This window comes from Rousettus aegyptiacus, unplaced genomic scaffold, assembly GCF_014176215.1.
Source record: "Rousettus aegyptiacus isolate mRouAeg1 unplaced genomic scaffold, mRouAeg1.p scaffold_m13_p_1, whole genome shotgun sequence".
Taxonomy (NCBI): domain Eukaryota; kingdom Metazoa; phylum Chordata; class Mammalia; order Chiroptera; family Pteropodidae; genus Rousettus; species Rousettus aegyptiacus.
The window spans coordinates 22,279,157-22,305,600 of record NW_023416284.1 but is presented as its reverse complement, the minus strand read 5'-3'; the positions used below and the strand labels follow the sequence as shown (position 1 = coordinate 22,305,600).

The window sequence follows — 26,444 nt, the reverse complement described above, 5'->3', positions numbered from 1 at the left end:
AGACGCTGGGTGTCCCCCCAGCTCTGACTCCTCTTCACTTTTGTCCCTTTCCTGCTACTCTCAGCATGCCAGTTGAACTGTTCTGACCATGGCCACTGTGATTCATTCACCAAACGCTGTATCTGTGACCCTTTTTGGATGGAGAATTTCATCAAGGTGCAGCTGAGAGATGGAGACAGCAACTGTGGTGAGTTTTCTGCTTGGCACTGTGCCAGCTGCTTTGGCACTGAATATGGTTGAGTTGAGTGGGTGGGCGTTGGTGTTTCCGAGGCAGATGAGCGAGGAGAACTTTGTGTATTTTCTTGTTTGCAAAGGATTTTTACTTCCTTCCTCCACACTTGCTCAAGGTTAGAGGAAAGCTCCAAAGCAGTTGTATAAGAACCAAGCTTAAATCACACAACTGCAAACTGCAGCCTGAATCAGACCAGCTGCAATGCCTCCTGTCTCCCTGAAGTGCCCACATGGAAGCCCTCAGCTTTCTCTTCCCAAGCTCTTTTCTTCTGTTAAAGCTCCTTACAGCTGCCCCACTGCCCCAGGGTCTCAGAGAAGGGACTGAAAATCACGGACAGTTCAAACAGTTTAATCTTCAGCTGCTTCCAACTCTAAGATCCCAACTTCCTGGGGAAGCCCTGGGTCATCTCTTGCCCAAGGTGGGGGCAGCCCAGACCTCCCTCTAGCCTGTCCATAGTCCTGACCATTTTGTTTTTCTTGGCAGAGTGGAGCGTGTTGTATGTTATCATTGCTTCCTTTGTCATTGTTGTTGCCTTGGGAATCCTGTTCTGGACTGTGGTCTGTTGTTGTAAGAGGTAAGGGGGATTCTCCTTGGAAATTCCTTTGGGCTTCTGGTCATGTGGTCACTCTTCAGAGGGTCATCTGGCTCCTTCCACATGGAAGGTGCCGAGTCCTGGATTTCTCCCTTGCTGACACTGTTACAGTGGTTTGGTCCACCCAAGGCATACGCAGAAAGGCTTTCTGCACCTTCTGGCTCTGTTGAGGGCAGACACACACTCCTTCAGCTAGTGGCTGTCACCACAGTGGTTTGCAACCTGGGAGTGGGAGGGCCTAGGTGTGGACCTGGATCACATTTCTAGGGTATGTGTCCTTCGACACTCCACACTTCAGCCTCACCACCTTAACACATGAGCTTTTCATTTTTTTTCTGCCTCCTAGTTGGTATTCACATGTGTACCTGTTTTCAGTCCTATCCTTAGGTTAGTCATGATTAGTGTTATGGTTTTTTTCATTTGAGCCTTCGTGTCTAGTTTTATAATATTTAATGATGTTCACTACATGTTTTTCATTATTACTACAATTACAGTATGCCAACCACCATAACTTTTAATAGATCTTTTTAAATATGCATGACAACCTTTTCTCACTTTACAGGTAGGGAAGTCACCTGTGCATGGTCACACACTAAGTGAGAGCTGAGATTCAACCTACAACATAACCTCCCATAACACTGAGAAAATTAAAAGAATTTTTTAAAATTCCCACCAGCCTAAGACAACCACTGTTAATAACTTTGTTGATTTAATGCTTACCTCCAACCCACACCCTTAAGCCTAGGGTTTTCATTTTACTTACATCTGTAACCAATCCATCCGTCGGTTCCACCACCATGGACTGATGAGTTCATGCTAACATATTCATATTTCCCTTGCCTTTTCCCAGAATTGGTGAGGATTATCTGAAGAAGAAATCACAGTTGCCACCTTCCCTAGCTGAAAAGCGAGGAGAAACAGCCCTCTCCTAAGCAGCGGTCCCCAAGATGGGGCCCTATATGCACCCGGCTGTCATCCTGTGGTGGGCTACCTAAACCAGACATGCAATCTCTTTCCTGAGCAGGGGAGGGGATTGTGTTTTTCAGGCAAAAAGGAAAACCCAGAAGAAAAAGCAAGTACAAGATCCTGGATGCCACGGATCAGGAAAGCCTGGAACTGAAGCCAACCTCCCGAGCAGGTAGTGGCCCTGGGAGCTGGGCTGGGTACATTTAGATTTGTGTACTCTCCCTGTGAAGAGTCACTGTCACTAGTCCCCTCCTGAATGTGTCACTAACAGCTGTTTGTGCTGGAAAGCATTTTGTTCCCTGCCTGATGAAAGCCGAGGGTCGACTTGGCCCTGCACTGGCAGAAGCTGCGTGCTGGACCTGATGTCAGGGCTCACCTCTCGGCACTCCTTTCTCTTTGCAGAGGGGCTGGGCCTCTTGCTTTCCCTTTGCCTGCTCTTTCCCCTGAGGGTTCTAGCCTGGAGTTTAGCTTTTAAAGCTGCCCCTTATAGTCAGGCTCAGGAACCATGATCTCTCGTGCCTGACCAGTCTGTCCTTTCTGGGCAGACAAGAAGGTGAGGCAGCAGTGAGATCAAAGCCCACGTCTGCCAGCTGACTTCGTTTCAGCCAGCCTTCCTATCCCATCTTCTCTCTCCAGTATTTGGCAGTTAGATCCACACCCTCTATCACTGCCTTGGAGCAGGTGGGAGGGAGAGCAACTTCCAGGCTGGCTCCAGGTGCACCAGGATCATCTGTCAGGTGCCCCCCACTGAAAAATTTCTGACTGCAGGAGCACTAAGGTGGCTTTCAGTGATGGGGTTAGGAGGGTCAGGATGGCAGAGGGCGTCCCTTGGCTGGGCTCCCTTGGCTACAGCACAGGCACCATCTCTTAGTGGGAACTGGACTCTATGCTGAGCTAGTCCTAAACACTGCAAGAAAGACGGTTTCTACGCAAAGTATTCAGCATCTCTCATACTAAAGCTTTGTGTTAGGAGAGGTTGTAGGGGGAACAGAGTTCTAAGGAATACCTGCTCTCTCCTCCTAAACTGAAATTGTCTACGGAGGAAGCAAAGCCTTATCAGAAGAAAATAAATGCTCATGGGCAGTCTGGGCTCTGTACCCAGGCAGCTCTGAGAGAGAAGGCTGTGGGGCGGCCCCTGGATCAGGTGGTGGGGCTTATAAACCGGAGAAGTGCAGCCAGAGCATTTTGCACACACATACTGAGAACAGAGGTTTGGAGGTAAAAACCTGCACAACCCACCCACCCTCCCCACAGCAGTCAAGGTTTTTTTTTGTGTTCCGCTGACAAGGTTTTTCCACCGCTCGTGACTGACTTTCAGTCTGGTAGGCATGGTCTTGGTCAGTTTCAGCAGTTTGCTTTTCTGAGATCTTCTTTCTTCCTGATCTTTTTTCTGGTTCATAGAGAGCTCTTCCTCAATCCTCCCTTAACCTGTTAGTTCAAGTTGTGCTCATCTTTCTCCGTCTGTTCTGGCATTTCCCAGTATCATATTAGTCATGTGTTTGTCTGTCTGCTTATCCGTCAGTGAAATCCTTGAGAGCAGGGACTATCTTATCATCTGTGAATATGGACTGAGACCACTGTATTCTAGGTGCTGTTCCAGACACCACTTACAGTATGATAAACCAGACAGACTCTGCTTAAGTGGCTTCTATCAGACATTAAACAAATTCACAAATATACAAAATGTGATCATGAAAAGGTCTTTAAAAAGAATAACACTCAAGCTGAGAACCAAGGGACAAGTAGGATTTAGCCATGTAAAGACTCTGGAAAATAGCATTCCAGGGAAAGGAGCAAAGTTGGTAAAGGCCCAGCTGCTAGAAGGAGCAGAGGGCATTTGAGGAAGTAGAAGGCAACGTGTTGGATGTGGTGACCACGGAGAAAGTGCCATAAAGCTGGACAGAAAGCAGGGACCTGCTTAAGTCCACAGATAGTTTTTATAGCAGGGAATGGTGTGATTTGATTTACATTTTAAAAAGACAACTGTAGCTGCTGGAGAGGGGCAAGAGTGGGTGAGAAATTTGATAGAATGTCCTCAGGTAGAGAGATGATGGGATTAGGAGAGGCAGGTAGATTCCAGATACATTTTGGGGTAAGACTTGATGAGGTTCATAGAATGCTGGCTGAGGGGCGTGAGTAAAGAAGGGTGGTCCCCAGGCTGCTTCTTTGAGCATCTGTGGGTTCAGTGATGTTACTCCCAGAGATGAGAAAGACTGCAAAAGAACTATTGAAGACACAGTATGAATGGGGTTGAGGAAATGGGGCTGGAAGACTGAGGAGGGCCAAATTATGGAACGATCTGAACATTAGCCTAAGGAATTAAGCATTTATTGAGAAATAACATCTTGAAAGTGGTGACTTAGGAAGATTAGTCCAATGACAACATTTAATTGATTGAAGGAGAGATTACAGGTGGAGGCCAGTGAAATTTTTGTAATGGTCCAAGGAAGAGGTGATGACGACTCAAACAGTATGGCGTCCCTGGGTGGAAGAGAAGGAAAAGGCCAAAACTGACATCTCCCCAAGAGACAGAGAATATTGGCACTGCTGACAGAATCTGGACATCTGGAGCAGTGACAGGGTAAGAGAAGATGAATTAGATTGAACTCAGCAGAACAGCTAGGACTGGAAATACCGATAGACGAATCTTCTGTAGGCTGGCGAGGGTCAGCGCCACAGAAGTGGATCCCATTCTGCATGCAGAGAAGGATGAGGGACGGGGGAAGAGTCCAGGGCTGAGAAGCACAAGAATGGCAGTCAAGGAGGGAGGAGGGATATCATTAGGAAGTGGTCAGCAGTGTGGGCTGCTGCACGAGGACAAGGTGAGAATGATGACGACACCGGAACAGTCGGTGGTCACCTAAGGAGTCAGAATAGAATAGTAGGTGACGGCAGAAGTGAACGCACAGGTTATTTAGGAAGAAAGTAGGTGGTGAGGAAATGGAGGCTCTAAACATTTTAAAGTAGTCTTTGTAGAAGCTGATCAATGAAAAGTGAGGTGGGATGAGGGTTAGAGGGCAAGAATGTTCTTAGGGGTGGCTCCACAGTGTAGTGGTTAGCACGTCTGCTTGGCATGCAGGTCCTGGGCTCGCACCCCAGGTGGAACCACAGAGCATACCCTGGGTGTGCCGGGCCCCCCAGGTGTGCCAGAACCCGGGCGTGCACCACAAGCATGTGGGAGGAGATGCCCCGCCTTCAGAGATCCAGTTCTTAAGGGAAACAGCAACATCCATGGGTCAGGGGTGGAAGTGGGGGCAGCATCAAAGGGGGGGGGGAAGAATTTTCTTTGATGGGGTTCATAAGCATTTCTGTGGAAGTGCAGAAGATTCAAGTGAGGCTTCTGACATGGAGAGAGTAGGGCACAGAGGGAATAAAGGAGAGAGTGGGGTGAACAGAGCTGCAGTACCTCTTCTGAGGCAGGAGGGAGGGAAAAGCTGGGTGGCGGCACGAAGATGGGCCTGGTTTGAAAAGGCACGGTGGGGAGGGAGCCTGATGGCAGTGTGGCAGTCATCTAGGGAGAGCCTGAAGAAGAGTAGATTTAGTGGGGCATGTTGTGGAGAAAGATGCTGTACACAGAACAGTTTGCTGAGAGCCAGGTTAAGCTTGGATGAGGAGCGACTGGAAGCAGAGCGGTCCCACCTGAGCGAGCTCACGGGCATGAAGGCTGCCCGGTGGCGTGGGGCCCGCCTCAGGAGATGCAGTTTACATTCAGCAGCAGCTGTTTTGGGTTGGGGTTAGTTTCTGCTATTCTATTGATTAAAAAAAAACAACTTTCTTTGAAGTATATAAGGTTTGAACGATAGGAAATTACTGATATTTTCCCTATAAAGAATGGCAGTTTTTTTTTGTGGTTCAACCTAAAAGGTACAGGAAAACATCAGCAGAGCTTAACAAATATTCACAAGTTAAAACACTTATGGAATCAGCCCCACAGAACCTCCCACTTTGTGCTTCTTTCCAGTCACGCCTGCCCCCGCCCCATTTACTTCTAGTATCTCGGAGTAGTTTATATAAATGAGGCCATCGTTTGACTCCTTTCACTTAACATTACATTCATGACTTTCATTCTTGTTACTGGGGTACAGCGGTAATTCGTTCACTCTGATTACTAATTTCCATTGTGTGACTATTTTTATTCATCAGGCATACCGTTGATGGGACAATTACTTTCTATTTGGGGCTGTTAAGAGTGCTGCTGTACATGTTCTTCTTCCATGTCCTTAGAGCAGTGGTCCCCAACCTTTTTGCCTCCAGGGACCGGTGCTCCTATGAGAATCTAATGCCCGATGATCTGAGGCGCTGATGCTAGTGTTGGGGAGCAGCTGCAAATACAGATGAAGCTTCACTCGCTGGCCTGCTGCTCACTTCCTGCTGTGTGGCCTGGTTACTAACTGGCCACAGACTGGTACCGGGGGTTGGGGACCCCTGCTTTGGTGGACATACATATGGACTTGTTAGGTGTAGACCTAGGAAAGGAATTGCTGAGTCATACACATCTGTTCAGCTCTCACTGATGTTACCAGTTTCCTCGTGTGTTGTTTAGTGGGTGGAGTCCACTCAGTTCTTCAGACAGAGCAGGAGCCCGTGGTGGGAGGGCCCTGGGTGAGTGCTGTAGAGCCAGGAGCATGTGTGTCTCCTTCAGGCTCCTGTTCACTACAGCTGTGGCCAGCAAAGGCTGTGGGGAAAAAGGGAAGCATCAAGTGGGTGCTGGGTAGAGAAAGCCACTAGAGGGCACAGAGAGCCAGGGGTGAGTATTTCATCTCCAGGAGCAAGGCAGGGGTTTTGAGGATCTTGAGCCTTCCCTGGGTTTGGTTCTTACATTGGCCACTGTCCTCCAGCACACTGGAGAAGCCCAGATGCTGGCATTCTTCCCTGGCTCTGTTGCTCTGCGATCCTAAGACTCAATGGGAAGCTATCTGTAGTCATGTCCCAGAACTATACTCCTGAGATGGTCAAGTACTGCGGGGAGGTGGGCGTGGGCGACAAATGCAGTCAAGAGTCTGGATGCCCTAGCATTCACAGCCTTCAGTCATGTCTGGCCAGGAAGGGGCAGAATGGCTGAGAATCATCTCGGGAGATTCATGTTTTCTGGGGATCTGGATGGGACCAGGCTAGGGAGAATGTTTGTTGGACGATGAGGGTTCAAACATGCCTCACCTGACTGGTCAGGTTTTTAAGAAAGGAGGTAGGTTAGCTCCTGGGCATGGTTAGTGCCAGGGCCCAGGGTACTGCCAAGCTGGATTCTTGCTGCTGTTAATTCCTATTTCTAGTCCTGCTATCTCGGCCTACCTTTTGCTTTCTCTGGAGTAGTATTTACACCAGCCAGAGGACAGCCATCTTGCTGTTGGATGGGATCTTCCCTAAAGCCACTGTATGGGGTGGTCTCTTTGCAGCCATAGGGATAAGTAGTGACAGTGACTTCCATGGCTTGCAGAATCTCACAAATCTTTTCTGACTTCAGGTGCTGCTTATGAGTCCTTGTTTGTGTGTTCTGATGAGCTGACAGTTTGGAACTGGCTCTGAGAGTCCCTACTTCAATCAGGCTCTCCCAGCACGAGACCTCCCAAGCCAGGTGCCTGGTTTCTGACATCTCCGTAGAGTGAAGCTGCTTCCTCTCTCAGTGTCAGGAACTCTGGCATGCACTTCACCACATCCGTGCTGAGCCAGGACATGGTGAAAGCTCATTCTCTAGAACCTTGTTCGTTGTGCTTTCTTGCCTTCTATAGAACTCCACCATATTCATAAAGGGAGATGATAAAACATTGCACATTTAAAAGAGAAAGAAAACAGAATGTCATTGGGTGGTATTAACCAAAGCGCCTGGAGATCAGCAGTCAGCACTGGAACTCAGTCTCCAGTTTACTCTGACTTCCCTTATGGGGCTGTCCCAGGTATCCAGGACTGGCAGAAGAACTCAGGAAGCCACTGGCCACCTGCCCCTCGGCCTGGAGAGGGGAACATGACCCTCTGTCCCTCTGCTCCTCTTCAGGCTGGGAAGAGGGTGCAGGTTGTGGCCCAAGCCTGGGAAGGTTTGTGCTCTTGACTTTGGGCTTCCTTGTCTCCCCTGCAGGCATCAAACAGAAAGGCCCAATGCTGAGCAGCAGCCTAATGCACTCCGAGTCAGAGCTGGACAGCGATGACGCTATCTTCACTTGGCCAGACCGAGAGAAGGGCAAATTCCTACATGGTCAGAATGGCTCCGTGCCCAACGGGCAGACGCCGCTGAAGGCCAGGAGCCCACGGGAGGAGATCTTATAGCCAGCCACCTGATCTGTCTCCTCAGGGTGGGGGTGGCAGTGCCAGAGTCCAGAGCATTGCCAGGCTGGTTCTTATACCTCCCATGTCAGTGGGCAGCTGTTCTCCTAGAATCCACTGGTCACTCCCCATAACATGCCCAACCAGAGCTGCTGGTACTTGAATCCAGACATTCTCTGGGAACCCCTGAACAAAGCTGTGAACGAAGAGGTTTCCTCTTTAAACCCATCTCATAGCCGCCCGCCCCATATCCTCACCTCAGGGCCACCTTTTTTGCAGACCTCTCCCCTGCTCCGTGGGTGGACACAGCCAGCTCCTGGCCTCCTTTCCAGCTCCCTGTTGGCAGTGTTACTGCTCCCAGGGCACCTGTGCAGCGAGGCCTGGCTGTGTCCCCACAGCTGGGTACAGAACCAAGCGCCACCAGCCTCCTGACTCCAAGAGCCTACTGGCATGTTGTGAGGAAGTGGTGCCTCCTTCTCACCACTGGTGCAGGACTGGTAGTGCAGAAATGGTGTTTGGCCCAAGATATGGGGGAACTGGCTGTTTCAGGAATGGAGAGGGTCAGAGCAGCTAAGCTGGACACAGACTGCCTCCCCTCATCATCCTGACCGGCGCTGGCTGCTTGCGGGCTCAGGCCCCACTCCCTGTGCCCAGAGAGGAGATAGCCACAAATGGACTGGAACGTGATGGCATGAGAGCGCATGTGTGCGACTGCCCCACTGCAGTCTCCTCATATGTCTGCGTGTCTTCTGTGTCCCTTGCATGTGCGTGCGTGTGCTGGAATATGTGTGTGTGCGCATCACCTCCTCATAGGGCTCTTGGCTACTCACAAGGCAACCTTGACCTGGAAAGACTTTCAGCTCCTTGAACCAGACTTCTTGAATCCCTCCAGACCTGTCACTGGTTCCTCAGCCATGGTATCTGGGTATTGAGGAATGGGAGCTTGGGGGAATGATTAAAAAAAAAAACAACACTACAGTTTATACTACTATACTACTGTCTGTTGTGAGATGATTAAACATGCTATTTAATTGTACACGTGCCTGCTGGGTGTGCTGCTTTGTGCTCTATTGCTCATCTGAACCATGGGTCCAGCCACCTGTACGTCCCTGTGACACGATGGCCTCCAATAGGGAAGTCCTGGGCCTGGCATCAGCACTGTGGCCGATGATGCTGAGATTCTGCCCCAGCTGCTGCCTGGCTGCTGGTGGAGGAGTGCATCACGTCTGGCCCCTGCTGGCCAGCTGCTCCGCTTGGCATTCAAGGAAAGGAGTTTTCTGTCCTTTCTTCCATGCTTTTTGTTAATACAAAAAGGACCCCCCGCTCTCCCACAGCATCCTAATGCCCAGGGTGTGGGCCTTTCTAGAATGGCCAGAAGAAAGGCCCAGTAGAGGGCATCCTTGCATTTCTGGAACCCCACTAGGTATTGTGTACATAAGGAAACTCACCAGGAAGCAAAACTCAAAACCCCTAGGGCTGGAAGGCTGCAGCCTTCGCCTTCCTGCTTGGGGAGAGACTGATCCTTGTTCTCAGCTGATAAGTGGAATGAGCTGAAGAGCTGGTCACACACATTGAGTTGCTCTCTGAAAACAGGTATGGAAAGAAGGTACATGCAGTCAGGCCATCAGCCCCTGGAAAAGAGAGTTTGAGGAGCATGGATCAGGCCCTAGACTCTTCTGTGGAATTTGTGTTGACTGGTTTAAGGGCCCCTTTACATTTTCTGGTCAAGCCCAGGCCACTGTTACAACATCTTTCACCTACCTAACCCCCTGTTGGTGTAGGTGGTGGCAACCTAATTTTCAAGATTCCCAGCATCAGGGTGTGGTTGTCCATTCTTGTGCCTCCCCCTGAGGGAGTTGAGTTGCTCAAGTTTGACACTGAAGGGTATTGATCAGCCTTATATGGTTGGTCACAAGGAACAAAAGTAAAGTTACCTCTCATGTGAAGGACAGGCCTTCTGTCCAATTCTCAGCACAGATATATTAAACTGCCTGTCAGGTTATTGCTGTGCCCTAGTCTAACATTCCTAACTATGCTTCAAATTTCCTTCCTTCCTCACTTCTGACTAATCAACATGTGCCTGTGCATCGACATCTGTGATTCTCATGGTGGCTACACATTGGAATCACCTGGACAACTTTTAAACTGTTCTGATACCTGGAACTCACATTTCAGGTTTTGATTTTTGAAAATTTAACTCATCTTTTATAAATTCCTCAGATCATTTGCGCAGCCATACCATGCCTTCGACAAAGGGGAAAATGGCTCTTAGCAGCTCAGCTCCCAAAGACTTGCAAACCAGTTGCGTTTGGGCAGACAAAGAGGGAAAGCACCCAGACATCCCAACTCTTAAACACCTCAGGGAGAGGCCCTTGCAATTAGGTGTGGCAAGATCAATCATTCACCAAACGAGGGTCCTTTTATAGGACACAGAGCTCATCCAAATCTTCTGCACAATATGGCAGAGGAGACACATTCCAACTTCAGCCCTGACCCATTAAAAATCTTTGTCTCCTGCTCCCTTCCTCCATATGGTAGCCAGAGCAGAGGAGCACTCAGGAGACTCTGAGGCCACGATCGAGACACAAGATAGAGGGAGCCTTGTCCCTGGAACCACCATCTAGAAGAGAGCTGCCCTACCAGAGTGGCCATTGAATTGTTGAAAAAAATCAATTTTATTGTGTTAGCCAATATATATATATATTTTAAATTATGTTAAGAGTATGGGCCCAGGTTCTCTGTGACAGGCCTCCCTGGGCCCAAATACATTACCGGAGTTGACCATGATGCCTCAGCACAGGCCTCCACAACAGGCATGTGGGATGTATGCTGCCCTAAGCAGCACAGTAGTGCTGACAGCCATTGCAAGCTGGGGAGTAGAGTCGTGAAACTGCATACTTGTTTCTCTTGCCCCATCTATCCCAGCACAACCTGGTAGAGGCAATGGAGACGTCCCCCCAAAAAGCGGGGACAGTGGGCTTTAGAATAAAGGAGGTAGCTCTGGGAGCTTGGAAAACCAGTTCTCCACCACCTGCCGCATTTCCCTACTACAGTGGGGGTGCCCCTTAACAAGCTAGCTGTTCACAGAGGGGACATCCACAATCCCAGTGGGTATGCTGCATTTTCCCTAATGGAAACAATGATGGTCCACCACAATCCCAGAGGCACAAATAGCGCAGATAAAAGAAAAATCTGTGCTATAACAGCATCTACTGGAAAATGAAAGTACCAAATCAACATGCTGAATTGTCAAGAGCAAAAGAGTATCTAAACAAGAAAAGAGTTCAGTAACTCAAATGCACAGAGAAACAATCCATCAAATACCATGAACGATCAAGGTAACTTGAGAGCAGAAAGAAAATGAAGAGTCTCCAGAAACCAAACTCCAAGTCATGGAAGACAGTGATTTAAGTGACAGAATTCGAGACTGCAGTTATGTAGAAACTCAACAATATACAAGAAAACTCAGGCAGTTCCATAAGCTCAGGAATAAACATCGATGAACAAAAGGCGTACTATACTAAAGAGATAGTAACTATAAAAAAGCAGCAAACATTCTAGAGCTGAAGAACTCAATGAATAAGACGAGGAATGCATTAGAGAGCACTAGAAATAGAGCAAGCAAACAAGTTAGAAGAAGGAATTAGTGAGTTCGAAGATAGAAATCTAAACATGACCTAGGAGGATGAAGAAAGAACTAGGAATTAAAAAAAAAAAAAAAAAATGAAAGAACACTACAGGAACTATCTGACTACATTAAAAAGAGCAATATAAGAATAATAGGTATACCAAAAGGAGAAGAGAGGGAGAAGGGAATAGAGAGCTTACCAAAAGAAATAACTGATGAGAACTCTGCGAGCCTATGGAAGAACTGGATGTTAAAATAAAGTGAACTGAACACCTAATTTCATCAACATGACCTTCTCCAAGACATTTTATTCAAACTGTCAAAAATCAATGACAAAGAATTCCCAAGGCAGCCAGGGGAAAAAAGACTAACATATAAAGGAATAACCTCATTAGACTATTATATTTCACAGTAGAAACATTACAAGATAGAAGAGAAGGAAATATTCAAAATACTTAAAGTCAGGAACATCCATTAAGGATAATATATCCAGCAGTTATCCTTTAGATATTAGGGAGAAATAAAAGGCTTTCCCAGACAAAAGCTGAGAAAATTAACCACGTGCATTACAAGAACGAACTGTTGAAAGGAGCTCCTCTACCAGGTTCAACACGACAAAAGTATACAAAACTGAGTAAGATGAGTAACAAACAGAAGCAGGAAACTGGAAATCTACTTTGGAATAGGACAGCAAATAATTATAAAGGTTAAAGGGAGGGAAGGGGATGCTGGCATTAAAAATAACTATAGTGCAATTTGGTAAAGAGCGCACAACATAAAAAGGGATAATATGTGACAAAAGGAGAGGAAGTAAAGCACCAAATGGGTACAGGCGAAGACGAAACGCAATCAGAAGAAAACGAACTATCATGTATGAACCATTTTACAAACCTAACGGCAATCATAAAACAAAAATCCAGAGCTGAGACTTGAAACACAAAAGAAGAGGAAATGGAGAAAAGAAGTCATAGACACTGCCAGACTAAAATGGCAGACAGAATCACAAAGGGGGGAAAACAACAATAAAGAAAAAGAGCAACTAGCAAACAAAAGATAAAATGGCTGTGCTAGGGCCTCATGTATCAATAATCACCCTAAATGTAAATGGACTGAACTCGTCAATCGAAAGGCACAGAGTAGCAAGATGGATTGAAAACAAAAACCAACTACATGTTCCCTGCAGAAGACTCACCTCAGCTCCAATGACAAACATAGGCCTGAAGTGAAGGGGAGGAAGTTAACCCTTCAAGCAAATGGCATTCAGAGAAAAGCAGGTGTGTAGCAGCACTTATAGATCAGACAAAACAGATTTGAAGATAAAAAAAGGCAACGAGACAAAGACGGCCATTTTATAGTGATAAAGGGGACAACTCATCAAGAAGACATAATGCTTATCAATATATATGTGCCCAACGTGGGAGCACCAAAATACATAAAGCAATTACTAATAAATATAAAGGAAGAAACTTGATAAAATACAATTCTAGTAGGGGACCTAAATAACCCCATTGACAGCAATGAATAGACCATCCAGGCAGAAGTCAAAAAAAAAAAAAAAAAATAGCCTTAAATTTAGACCAAATGGACTTAAGCCATATTTCTCTTCCGAAACAACAGAATACATATTCTTCTCAAGTGCACAGGGAAAATTCTCAAGGACAGACCATATGTTGGGGCACAAAACTAGTATTAATAAATTTAAGAAGACTGAATTCATACCAAACATATTTTCTGACTAAAACACTATGAAACTGGAAACCACCAGAAAGCAGGAAACACTCAAATATGTGGAAAATAAACAACATGCTACTGTACAACTACTGGTTCAAAGGAGAAATAAAAGATCAAAAGATACAAAGAGACAAATGAAAATGAAATTACAACATATTAAAATTTTGAGGATGTAGCAATAGTAGTAACAGAGGGAAGCTTATAGCATTACAGGCCTATCTCAAAAAATAAAAATCTCAAATAAACAATCTAACATTACACCTTAAAGAACTAGAAAAGAATGAATGGAGCCCAAAGTCAGTAGAAGGAAGGAAATAATAAAAAATCAGAGTAGAAATAAATGAAATAGAAAACAAAAAAACAGAAAAAATTAATGAAACAGAAAGGGTTTTTCAAAAATAAACAAAACTGACAAACCTCTAGCCCTATTCACTAAGGAGGAAAGACGCATATAAAATATGAAATGAAAGAATTAGAAGTTACAAGAGACACCACAGAAATAAAAAGAATTATACAAGACTACTATGAAAGGCTATACACCACCAAATTCGATAACCTAGAAGTAATAGACAAATTCTTAGAATCACACAATCTTTTTGACTGAATCATGAGAAACTGGAAAATCTAAATAGACTCATCACTGGTAAAGAAATTAAAACAGTATTCAAATACCTCCCAAAAAACAAAAATCCAGGACCAGATGGCTTCACTGGTGAATTCTACCAAACAAAGAAATTTAATACCAGTCTTCGACTTCTTCCAAAAAGTTGAAGAAGAGGAATATTTCCTAACTTATTTTATGAGGCCAAAAATTACCCTGATACTAAAACCAAGCAATGATGTCTACAGCCATGCCACCCTGAATAAGTTCGATCCTGTCTGATATTGCAAGCTAAGCAGGGTCAGGCCTGGTTAATACTTGGATGGGAGACTATCTAGGAAGACCAGGTGCTGTAGGCATAAAAAAATAAAAAATAAGGGATTGTAAGCTGACAAGGTCCTTGCAACCTGTGAGGTCAACCAAGGGTTGCCTCACCTAAAATAAATAAATAAATAAAACCAAGCAATGACGATACAAAAAAAATTAAAAATTGCCAATATCTCTGATGAACAAGAGCAAAACACTAGCAAATTGAATACAATATACTAAAATGACCACATATCATAATCAAGTGGGGTCCTTTCCAGGGATGAAAGGATGGATCATCATCTGCGTATCAATCAATGTGATATACAACCTTAACAAAGATAAAAATCATATGATAATATCAATAGATGCAGAAAAAAAAAACATTTGAAAAGATACAACATCCATTTATGATAAAACACTCAATAAAATGGGTATATAAGGGAAGTACCTCAATATAATAAAGGCCATATATGACAGTCTTCTCTTTTCCATTTATTTCTGGTTTTATTACTATTTTCCTTTTTTCCCCCGTTGTTCACTCCTTAAATTATTGAATGATTGCTTCATTCTTAATCTTGTTTCCTGAAAATGATTTCATGAAAATAAAAGATGATTTCAAATCTATAATTTTCCCCTCTCAGTTCTGCTTTAGCTGTGTTCCCAGATTCAGACACAATGATTTTATCATTAGTCCATTGCAGGTAGGTGTTTTCTCAATTCCTTTTTTAACCCAAGGGTTATCCATCTTCCCTTTTCTTGCCCAAAACTCTGTTTTCAAGCTGTTTTTGAGGTACTAATAACAATATTTAGTTTTTTATTGTTGTCTTATCAACATACAATCCTTTTTTATTTTTTGCATTGAATTGTTTTATCAGATACTATAAACTCTGCTTCCCCATCTTTCTCTTGGTTAATATTTATCTGATGTTTTTCCATTATTTTTGCCTGTTAGGTTTTTAAAAAAATTATTCATATTCTTTTAAATGTTTATACACACACACACACACACACACACACACACACACTAGTACAGACTCATGAATTCCTATTAAGTTATAATCTGATACTCTCATTATTTATTTTGATACATATTGTCCTAGATTTGACCAATATAAGCCTCTCTGTCTGGCTCCTGTGTCCTTCCAACATGTTCCATTTTTTTTTTTTAAACACTTACTCAAAACAAGATGTTCTAGGATTATTTTGTACTTTCCCTGCCCCCGTCTTGGAATGAGCCAATGAACCCTAATGCTTTAGCACTTGGTATGCTCATTGCTAGAGTAAAATTGTTCTATGCCCTGTCATTGGATAGAATCAATCCATGAACGTATACACATATTCATGTAAACTATATTCTATTATCTACCTAAACCTGTGAGTTCATACCAATTCCTCTGTTTCCATTTACCTCGGGGTTCTTTCTAGCCTTCTCCCTTTTCATATTTATTAATCATTTCTCAAAACAGTAAGAAATTTGGCTTCCATAACTCTCAATCATTTAACTTATTTGCACAATGTAGTCAGTCTCCTAACCATTCCAGTTACCCACTGCCTCACTTGCTCTGCTGCTGGGCTGCTTCACTGTGGCACCTCTCACCAGCGGGCTTCCATGGGCTCTTGGCACACCAATTCCTCCATGCATTTACTTCCTCAAACACTAATGTCTCTATGCAGGGAAGGGCAAGTGAAGATGGAAAAGAAGGGTGAGAGTCTTTCTTTGATTAAATTTAAGATGTTTACATTCATTTTAACTTATTTCTGCTATCATTTCACAATTTCTACTCAACTGCATAACCCACACCTTGCTTTCCACTGAGTAGCAATGGACAATTTTCTTCTACCTGTTTAAAAGGTAATACATTCTACTTTTATTTTTTTTATATGGCTGAGTAGTATTCCACTGTATATAAGTACTATATCTTCTTTATTCAATCATCCATCAAAAGACACTTAGGTTGTTTCGATGTTGTTTCCTTGGCTATTGTGAATAATGCTGCAATGAACACAGGGGTACCTATATCTTTACTTGATATTTGAAATCTTACCATGTGCCAAGCACAACTTATAAAAGTTATTATTCCGCTTTATGAAAAAAACTCAGGCACTTCAGGTAAGTAATTTACCTAACACTCTACAACCAGTAAGTGAAAAGACTAGGCTCCAAGACCTTGGATCTTCCCACTCTGTAACAACAATGCCTCTTATTATTTTTTCAATGATGTTCATAACATGATGATGATAGACGAGAGGAATCGGGGATATTATTGCTTAACTCTTTCCTAAAGTTTCAACTCAGTACCATAGGGAACCTTTTCATTTGTATGGAAAATTCTGAATTTAATAAAAAACTGGGATTCATTTATAAAAATTCATTTTACATTAGACTTTTTGGAAATTAGGAATGCCATAGGACAGGTAGATAGTAACAGTTTATATGGAACCTGAAGGTACATTTGTACAATATAAAGATAGCTCTAGAATCTAAGGAAAATGCCATTTAGTCTCACATTCCCAAATTAAATACATATACTCAAAAATGTATATATCCTTTAATCTCACAAGTTCAAAATCATTCAAGCTGAATGGATGCAAGCTTTGTTAATATCAAAGTTTGTGTGAAGACAAAATACATACAATATACCTGATAATTCTAGCTTTTAGAGCTTTGAATATACTTAGTAAGTTAACTAAAAATGGGAACAAGTCTTTTGATGGAATAAACAACTGAATAGACTGTAATGAAAACAATATGTTTACTGGACTGAGTAAATACCAAACAATTTATTTTCTGAAAACTGCTCTTTCTTTGTTATATACCATCTGTTGGGTCATACCAATAGGATCAAGCAGAAAAAAAATACTTTAAATTCTTTCAAGACATAAAGAAAAAGAATAACTCACCCATCAAATACAAATATACTATTTTATTCTAAGGGAATATTTCTGTGGTTTCTGCAAGGGGAAAACCCAAAACTGGTTAAAAAACAAAAAACAGAAAGGATAATTTAGATGTTTCTCGTTTTTTTCCTCCCCTGGGGAAAAAAAATGTAATTTTACTTAATTTTAATAAAAATTTTAAAAGCAAATAATTGGACACACGTATCAACAGCTACGCTTATAAGGAATGACCAATAATTAATATTTCCTTTTACGAATTTAGTCAGGACAACTTTGTGGGCTAACATGCAATTTAAATCTCAAGACGATCATTTACCGGGGTATTGGCTGTTCTCAGTTAAAAGATACAGATGTTTTTCTTTCTGATGTTTTATAACAATTTATCTACTGTGTAAAGAATATTTGTTTTTCATACAACTACAGAGGGGGAAATGTTAGTTTATACAAACCATAAAGTTCATATAGTGGGAACTATTACACCTGAAGTTTCTGGACCATTTATTGGCAGACTTATGAGACAATCCAATTGTTTTTCCGCCATATCAAACAAGGTCTGGAAGTAAGAAGTATTCCAATCAGAAATGACAAACACAGATGGAATTAATCATACAGAATCGGGGCAGATTTACTTCTTTCTTTCACACAGTTCTCGGTAACAAAAACGAAATTTGTTACAGGCAGAGGGACAGAACCATCAAGTACACAATGTTCAAAAGGCCTATTTTTAAATTTTTATTGTAGTTAAATAACTTTCACTTATTCATTGAAAAACAAAAACAAAAACAAAACAAAACAAAAAATAACCCTGCCACTCCCATCTAAAAAATGGGAAATATTGAAAAGTCTTTGAAGGTTAAAATTTCTAAGAGGTTTTTTGGACTTCTCTAATTTTATTACAGGGTCAAATTAACCTCTGCTAAAGAAGTTCTGTCATCAGCCAACATCATAAAAACTTTGATTCAAAATTCTATGGGGAAGAAACTGAGAATGGAGATGAGGGAGATGGATTGATATGTCAAACACACCTATGACTTGCAATCCTCATAGAACCACTAAAACAGCTAGAGTTTGGAATAATGCTATAAAAAGATCTGCTTGTGGATATGCAAGACAGTCAATATCTTTGTATCCTAACCCCAGACTCCCTATTTTCAAGTTTCTTAGGACAACAAGGTCATCTTCCAAATGCTTTATATATGAACATACTAGGATCTTTTCTACCATAATTCTGATAGCTAAATAATACTGTGTCTTTGTGGAAATATCCACAGGTTTGCCAGAGTAAGGAGACTATCCCCTTTGAAATGACAAGGGCCTCCAGAAACTGGTGCAAAAGACAAAATAAGAGAAATTATTTAGGAACCAGGAAGATAAAACAATGGGAGAAAAGCTGCCATTTGGGGATAAAATGAGAACAAAAGGAGAACTCCCATTTCTGTGTACCACAGCTCATGCTATGAGACAGCAGCAATAAAGGCTGACACCCAGAGAAGTGGGCATTTTAGTGGATTCTCTAGAAACATTTCAAGACACTTGGGGTCTAATGGGCTCCATGGATTTTCTGTGTATAATCAGATTGTAGAGTTTCAGCCCCTTTACCTAATTTGCCCACATCCAGACCCACAGCTGAGAAGGCTAGACCCAGAAAGTAAAAGCGACACATTACTGCGTGAACAGCAATGAAGGCCTTTTTCCCTGATGTGAGGGGCCCATGGCAAAAGCACCAGAGGGCTTCTACCCTTCACAGAATTGGCTTGGCAGTGAAATCAAAATCAAGACCACTTTACTCTCTACCTTTTAAAAAAAGTGTAGTATTTTTATTGGGTCTTCAAGTCTGGGTCCCAGGTCCTCATCTGATGTGTCACTCTTAGCTCTATACTGATTTCTCCTCTGACTTTTACATAGGGCTTCCCAAGTAGCCTATTGCAGCCAACATTTCACTCCAAAGCTACCTCTCTAAGGTCTAAGGTTACTATGGTAGAGTTTTATACAACAATTTTCCTTAAAAATATTCCACAATTTGTTATTCCCAAACAAAATAAGATTATGCACCACTCAGAGAAACTGGTTAGTCATTCTGAAGATGTCTAAGAACTATATCACTGCCAAAGAACAACATTTCTCAGTTCACATTCTTTCCTTCAATTTTCATTTGTACATCCACACTGTGGTTCACGAGTCGTCTGTTTTCCATTATCTTATAATCAAGTCAAGAGGACTTGGACTTATACATCGTTTTCCAAAGCTGGATGCATTCACAGTTTGGTGCATACCAATGTGTATGAAAATAGGAACCCCACTTCTGCGTTAATCTGATAATTCAACATCAGAGTCTTCAGATTTGGCTTTGGCAAGTTCTTCGTGTACCTCCCTCACCATGAGAATACGTGTTAACATGGTGTCCAGGGTCCCAGGGTCTATCGGGAATGTGGAGTACCACATGGGGCTATTCGGAACACAGGAACGCTCGGGTTGAAGGTAAAATACATCATTCCTCTGCTTCACACTCTCAGAACTATCCACAAGGAAAAAAGAAAAAAGAAAAAAAAATTGGGGATTAGATAGTTACAGGAAATACATAATTACTCTTTAATGTAATGGCTCTCAACTTTCCCCTACTGTGACTAATACATACCAAGATAAGCAACGTACCCACCAAGATGACCAAGTTTATAGGCATTTTCCCTCCCAGGAGCAACCTGGAACTCCATATCTTTTCTCCCACACTCAAGAAATCACACTGGCTTGAAAGTGAGTATAATGTTAATAGAAGACAAAGTATAAATCTTTCACAAACTTTAGTACTGAAAACATTATTAATGTCAACTTAATGTGACAATATGGCTAAGAACCATATATGCTCAGCACCCATTATCCTGGAATGAACCCTAGGAGCACTTGATATACATTATAAAAGGGCAACCCCAGTTGTTATATTTCTTTGAGAAAAAAGTGCTTTAGTGTAGATCTTATAACTCTAAAGTCATAAAGTTTCTGGTAGAAAAATACCACTCAAAAATTTCCAATTATTTAAAAAATAGTCTATTTATAGGTTTAGCAGTGCAACCACTCCTCTAAACAGCTCTTCTATATAAATAATAAAATCATAGCTGTTTAGATATCACATAAAGGTTGAGCAACAGTTGTAAAGACCAAACAATGGAAGGGATTCTTACTCTTGCTTTTTAAGAAATTTTCAGGAAAAAGTTTATCAACATAAAGCAATTTGTTTCTTGGCTCAAAAACCAGGAAGATACGAGAATGGGAAAATAATAAAATTAGGTAATTCTTTCTCTTCAAACTTTGACTTTGGTCACAAGCAAGCTAGATTTCTGATATTCAAGCATATGAAATACAAATTATGTTAACCACTTTTTGAAGTGTGCTATAACTAACTAGTACAGAGGAAGATCACTTACCATTTTGACAAGTAAAATTCATAAAGTCGGACTGGGCATCTTAATGGGTTGTCAGTATTCTCTGCCATCTCCACACCCACTGGAACCTCATCATCTTCATTTCGTTTTCTCTTGCCAACAGTTAGTTTATCTTGAGGCAGAAAATAATTATCAAAAGATTATTTCTGCTTTGTTTCCAGTCAGAATTGTCAGTCTCTACCTCTTCCTTTCATTTACGGACTAAACAAATATTTACTGAGCATCTTATGGAGCTGTTAGATATTATTTTAAGTGCTGGGTTAACAGCATTTAACAAAACAAAGTCCCTGTCCTATAAAAGTTATGTTCCCCTGCTCATCAAAGTGGGGGCAGCATGGCAAAAAGCATGGTGCTGGAAAGTGTGTCTCAATTCTGAGCCTGACTTTAAGAGATTTTATTAGGCGTACAGTTCTTAAGGGTTTCATGTATTTTTCTACTATAGTCAACATCTAGATAGAAGTCATTATCTTTTTATCTGAAAATATTTCTACTATGGGGCACCAGTGCCCACTGGGCTTTTATACGCCACAGTATGAGAAATGGAATCTTTGTTGGGAAAATAAATTCTCAGTAAAGTGAGCATTTGATTTGATAAGAGCGAACTTTTTTTCACCAACACATTTTTGCAGAGGCCAAGGGTGAAGACATGGAAAGTGGACTGTTTCTTTTCCACTTTCTCCATTCAATACCCCAGAGAGTAATAGGTGAACTGAGCAAGTGAGGAAAAAGGTTTTCTTCTTCTTTTTTTTACGGTTGTTCTTAACAACTGGCACAGAACTTTCCCTTGCTTCCTGAATTAGTTATTACTTAAAATTCACACCAGTTTTCTATTTAGAGTCTACCTAAATAGACTTTTGCTAATCATTCAGAAAAGAAGCTGAACTATTACCAATCTTATCAAGCACCTAATCAGAAAACAGGAAAATGCTACCTGATTGCCTCTCCCTCCCCTCAATTAATATCAATTAAGACCACAAAATGGGATATATATGAATGAATCAAAAGAAACAGAAATGGCACATGGTAAAAAAAAAAAAAATCTTAATATTTTCTAAAGTAAAGGAACAACTGAGGAAAAAGTTAACACAAAGATGAACACAATTATTCTTTAAGATTTTAGTTCCAGTAATTTTAAATTCTCACATTCAAAATACATATTTCACTCTTCGTCCAAGGAAGTAATAACATGATTTTGAGAACTTTGCTACTTCCACAATAACAATATTGATTTTTTTAAACATTAAAAACAAACTAGTTTATTATTTAATAGGTTGTTTTTGGAATGCACCATAAACCTTCTAATAAAATTGTTGCCACTGATATTTTGCTGTGTACAAAAGCAGTATACTCTAGGTCATCTTCTAAGTTCCTTTGGAATTTGACAATTGATATTAACTAAAAAGTGCTGTGTTCAAAAAAATAAAATAATTAGAAAAAGTAGATTGAAAATTCTCTAGATTCCTTTTAACTAGCAGTTGACTCCTCTGTTGCCTTTTATCAGTGATTCTCAACCTTGGTTGTATATTTAAATTCCCTGGGAAATTTTAAAAGAAAATTTATTTGGGCTCTATCCGAGGCAATGAAATCAGAATTTCTAATTTAAAAGCCAGTAAAAGTATAATGAAGCAAGTGATTCCTCTCATTTTTGAGAAAAGCCTTGAACTCAGCCCTGTCAATAACAAAAAGCATTTACATGTTAAACCAAAGCTACACTATTCCATGTCTAGAATTTATGATTAACTTTCTGCAATTAGTTTCTATTTGGATACTAATAAGACTTCAACAGAAATCTCACAAACTCCACCACACACCTGGTTCTGACTCTGGCTTTTGTAAAGGTGGGAAGAACCTCAGGTATGTCATCTTGGTACTATATTTCAAAATCCTGGTCCGTCTCATCACATGGGCAAAGGAAAGCTTCAAGTGCTCAGTAACATTCTTTAGTTGAAAGTATTTGGTATTGAAGAAAAGGAGGGTGTTCAGGAGGACGATTGGTGAGTAAGCGCCCAGCTGTTTGCACTCCCACAAATGCTCTTCTTCAATGCGAGAGAACATGTAACCTGGAGAGAAGGGGGTGGGGAAAAGAAAAACAGTACTAAGCTCCTATTAAATAAGACTAATTTCTCAAATTCTCAGACAGGAATATATGAAGGAGAAGACTGACTGTTCCTCTCTTTCTTCCTCTTCCTTACACAGAAAAACAGAAAAGGTACCACAAAGAAAGGGCAAATGATTTCACTGAAGCAGACAATGAGCATTCCCGTGAAACAATTTTAATCTATTGTTATTTTAGAACAGGGGTTGGCAAACTTTTTCTGTAAAGAGCCAGATGGTAAATATTTTAAGCACTGTGGGACATATAGGCTCTGAACAACCTTCTTGTTGCAGAAGGAGCTGTAGACAATACATAAATAGGTGAGGCTATAACATGCAAACAAAATTTATTTATAAACACCTATGTGAATTTCATGTAATTTCCACATGCCACAAAATACTATTCTTTAGATTTTTTTTCTAAACCATTTAAAATGTAAAAATTATTTTTAGCTCATGGAGTAAAATATAGAAACAGGTAGCAAACTATAGGCCACACATTGCAGACTCTTGTTTGTGATCATTATGCTTAGTTAAGTTAACTGGTTCGGTTTCATTTAGCTAAGATCATTAGAAAGCAGACTGCGCTCTCCCTCCCTTCCACCTCCTATTATTTTAAATTTACATTGAGAGTGACTACTTCATGATAACTTATCTGAGGTTTTTCTTGAAAAGCAGAGATCTTGCAGAAGAATTAAAAGTGTACCTTTAAACACACCTTCCTCAAGACACACCTTAAATGCTGGTCTTTCCTCATGTTCTCTCCCAATCCTCTTTATTGCTGATTCTGCATTCTATTCTTGAGAGACTATCCACTGACATGAATTTATTACTTCCAAATCTATGTCCCTAGCCTCTACTTTGAATGCTAAAAGCATCAAGCCACCAGGCTGTTTAGAATGCTTCAAAAGGTGCTCTGTAGCCCAAAAGAAAGGAGAACAAATTCCAGAGAATCACATTCAACCTCTCCATTCACAGCTGAACAGACTGAGACAAGGAGTGAATTAGGGACTTGTCCAACGATGCATAGCCAAAGACAATTTGAGGATGAAGACTTAACTCTCAACAACCAGCTTTCAGTATTTCTTATAAACCACTGCTAACAGGCTAGAAGTAGAACATGTAGCAGTTATCATACAGGGTACAACTTTACCAACACTATCAAATTAAAAACAGCTTCTAAAAAAGTAAATGTAACCTCCAGTAGTTTATTTTCAACAATTAATATCTATACATATACTGTTTGGAAGTTACAATTTTACTAAAATAATCAATAATAAACCAAAGACTTTCTCCTCAAAAGCCTAAATATGTTACTAATCAGGACAAAAAGAAAAAAACTAATTTATAAAGATAATCATACCACTTAAGCAATTTAAGAAGGCATATCATGAAAACGATCAAAATAAAAAATAATCATCCTACCATTAGGAAGTATTGTAGGTTCCCATATTTTCAAGAGTTTGGTAAGTTCAATCATAAACCTGGAATAGGGTTCTGTAAAAATGTTATCTATTCTACCATTTTCAAACAGGTACTACAAGAGAAAAGAATGGAAACATAGGTTGATACAAAGAAAATACAATTTTTAAAAAAGGTTATTTTAAGTAAAACTTATCTAATGTTATTAATCAATATTGCCCCAATAAATTTAATTTCTAAAAAATTAATAACTGAAAAAAGATTATTTTAAGAAATATTGTTTACCCTTAATTTCTGCCCTTACAATATTGTGAACCATTTTAAGGATATATGTTAAAATACCAGGATTCAAGCTAAGGATCTCTTTCATATGTTCTGACATCATCACGATCATGAGTTTACAAGGTAAAGTTTTCTATTTCCTTTTCAAATCATGGATACAGAAAAATTATAACAATATAAGTACTTTTACTCACATTATGAAACTGACATAACTAAAAATTGGTTCTAATTTGTATTTCCAAATCATTTTTCTAATTCACAGTATGTATCTTTAAGTGTGCTGCTCTCAGAAGTTTTTGTTTTTTAGCCTAGTTATAAGATCACTTCCTGAAATAATAGTTAGCCAATTGTCAGGTGACCTGAGGATGTTCAAATTCAGAGACTATTTACTTGGAGCCTTCTAATCACAGCTCTCAACTCTCTGCCCTACAACGCAGTCTTCAAAAAGTTGAAGTCTAATTGTAGGATGTAAAATTATGCTAATTATAACCTTCAAGAACCATATCACAGGAAGAGAAATAAGCAACAGCTTGGGTGAAATGTTAAACACACACACACATTTTGAAGGTGCAGATCAGGTCAGATAAAATCAGGAATATATGATGAGCATTTAATAGAGCAACACAAGGTAATGTACAATTACATGCTAAAAATCTTCTGGTATTTTTAAGATTTGGTGTTTTATGTTTACTTATCTATGACTATATTGGATTCCTCCTTGTCTATCAATGTATGACTTGGAGAAAATTTTTATTTCCATTTAAATTCATTCTGGCTAATAAAAATGAAACATTTCAATGTGTATTTTTACAGTCCTCTTCAAAGGCAATTTATAATTGTACTGCCATGTTACAGTTTTGTTGTTGAAAATTCTTCTATTTCTTCTTTTCATAAAGTTATTTGGTCAACTTAAAAATATATACTCATTGCGCAGTTTAAAATACAGAAAAAGTTGAAGAAAACCATACTCAAATACTACGCAAAGACAAATACTGTTGTCATTCAGGAGTATTTCAATATTTAAAATAAAATTCCTTTTAAATACATATGGTTGAATTTTATACATTTACTCAAATATATGAGTACATATAAAACACATGGTTTTTGCTTTCTTAATCACTTCTCCTACACATCAGGAACAAGACAAAAATGCATACTCCTGCCACTTAAACATTGTATTGGAAGTTCTAATCAAAATAACCAGCCATGAAAAAGAAATAAGCATTCATATAGGAAAGTAAAAAGTAAAGGTATCTGTATTTATAGATAACATAATCCTATATACAGAATCAAAAAAAACTCCACCTACTTATTAAAGCTAATAAATGAAATTCAGTAAAGTTGCATGATATAAGCAACAAGAATATCAGTTGCAATAAACAACCCAAAAGGGAAATAAGAAAGCAATTCCATTTACAATAGTATTAGAAGGAATAAAATCTTAAGAATAAATTTAACCAAGGCATACCTGAGTTACACATTTAAAATTACAAAAAACTGATGAGACAACTTAAAGGTCTAAGAAAAACAGCTCATATTCATGAATCTGAAGAGAATATTGTAAAAATGGCACTAGTTCCCAGAGCAATCTGCAAATTTGATTCAATCTCATCAAAATCCCAATAACTTTTTTTTTTTTTTAAATGGAAAAGCCAATCCTAAAATTTGTATGGAATTGCAAGGAATCTAGAATACCAAAAAGGATCTTGAGGAATCACACTTCCCAATTTCAAAATAACAAAGTTACAGCAAACAAAACAGTATGTGCGCTGCCAAAAGAAGAGCCATACAGAACAATACATTAGAATTAAAAGTTCAAATAAACACATACATATTTAGGAAAATAATTTTCGACAAGGATATCAAGACCATTCAATATAGAATGAACAGACTCTTTAACAAATGACACTGGGAGAACTGGATATCCACATATCCAGTTATCCCTAACTCAAATGATATAAAAGTGAATTAACAATGGATCAAAGACCTAAACATAA

At 40.4% G+C, this 26,444-nt stretch overlaps 2 protein-coding genes and 1 pseudogene across 11 annotated transcripts in view; 2 read left to right on the top strand and 1 right to left on the bottom strand.

Moving 5' to 3' along the window:
- Positions 1 to 9,081, top strand: part of KIAA0319L (KIAA0319 like) — an 85,682-nt gene extending 76,601 nt beyond the window's left edge. For all 5 annotated transcript variants that reach the window (XM_016147269.2, XM_016147270.2, XM_016147268.2 and 2 more), the window contains exons 18-21: positions 65 to 187; positions 716 to 806; positions 1,871 to 1,962; positions 7,861 to 9,081. In XM_016147269.2, the coding sequence (XP_016002755.2) occupies positions 65 to 187; positions 716 to 806; positions 1,871 to 1,962; positions 7,861 to 8,048 (494 nt within the window). In that variant the 3' untranslated portion in view covers positions 8,049 to 9,081. The remainder of the gene's footprint in view (positions 1 to 64; positions 188 to 715; positions 807 to 1,870; positions 1,963 to 7,860) is intronic.
- Positions 6,131 to 26,444, bottom strand: part of ZMYM4 (zinc finger MYM-type containing 4) — a 143,416-nt gene continuing 123,102 nt past the window's right edge. For 3 of the 6 annotated variants that reach the window (XM_016147263.2, XM_016147261.2, XM_016147265.2), the window contains 4 exons: positions 24,169 to 24,280; positions 22,461 to 22,709; positions 20,632 to 20,761; positions 17,081 to 19,727 (listed from right to left, as the gene is read on the bottom strand). In XM_016147263.2, the coding sequence (XP_016002749.1) occupies positions 19,520 to 19,727; positions 20,632 to 20,761; positions 22,461 to 22,709; positions 24,169 to 24,280 (699 nt within the window). In that variant the 3' untranslated portion in view covers positions 17,081 to 19,519. Of the gene's footprint in view, positions 6,466 to 9,493; positions 9,677 to 14,762; positions 14,897 to 14,926; positions 15,981 to 17,080; positions 19,728 to 20,631; positions 20,762 to 22,460; positions 22,710 to 24,168; positions 24,281 to 26,444 lie in introns of those variants that run through there. The other 3 variants (XR_004954261.1, XR_004954262.1, XM_036231549.1) reach the window with 3 other exon arrangements.
- Positions 14,246 to 14,364, top strand: LOC118605412 (annotated as a pseudogene).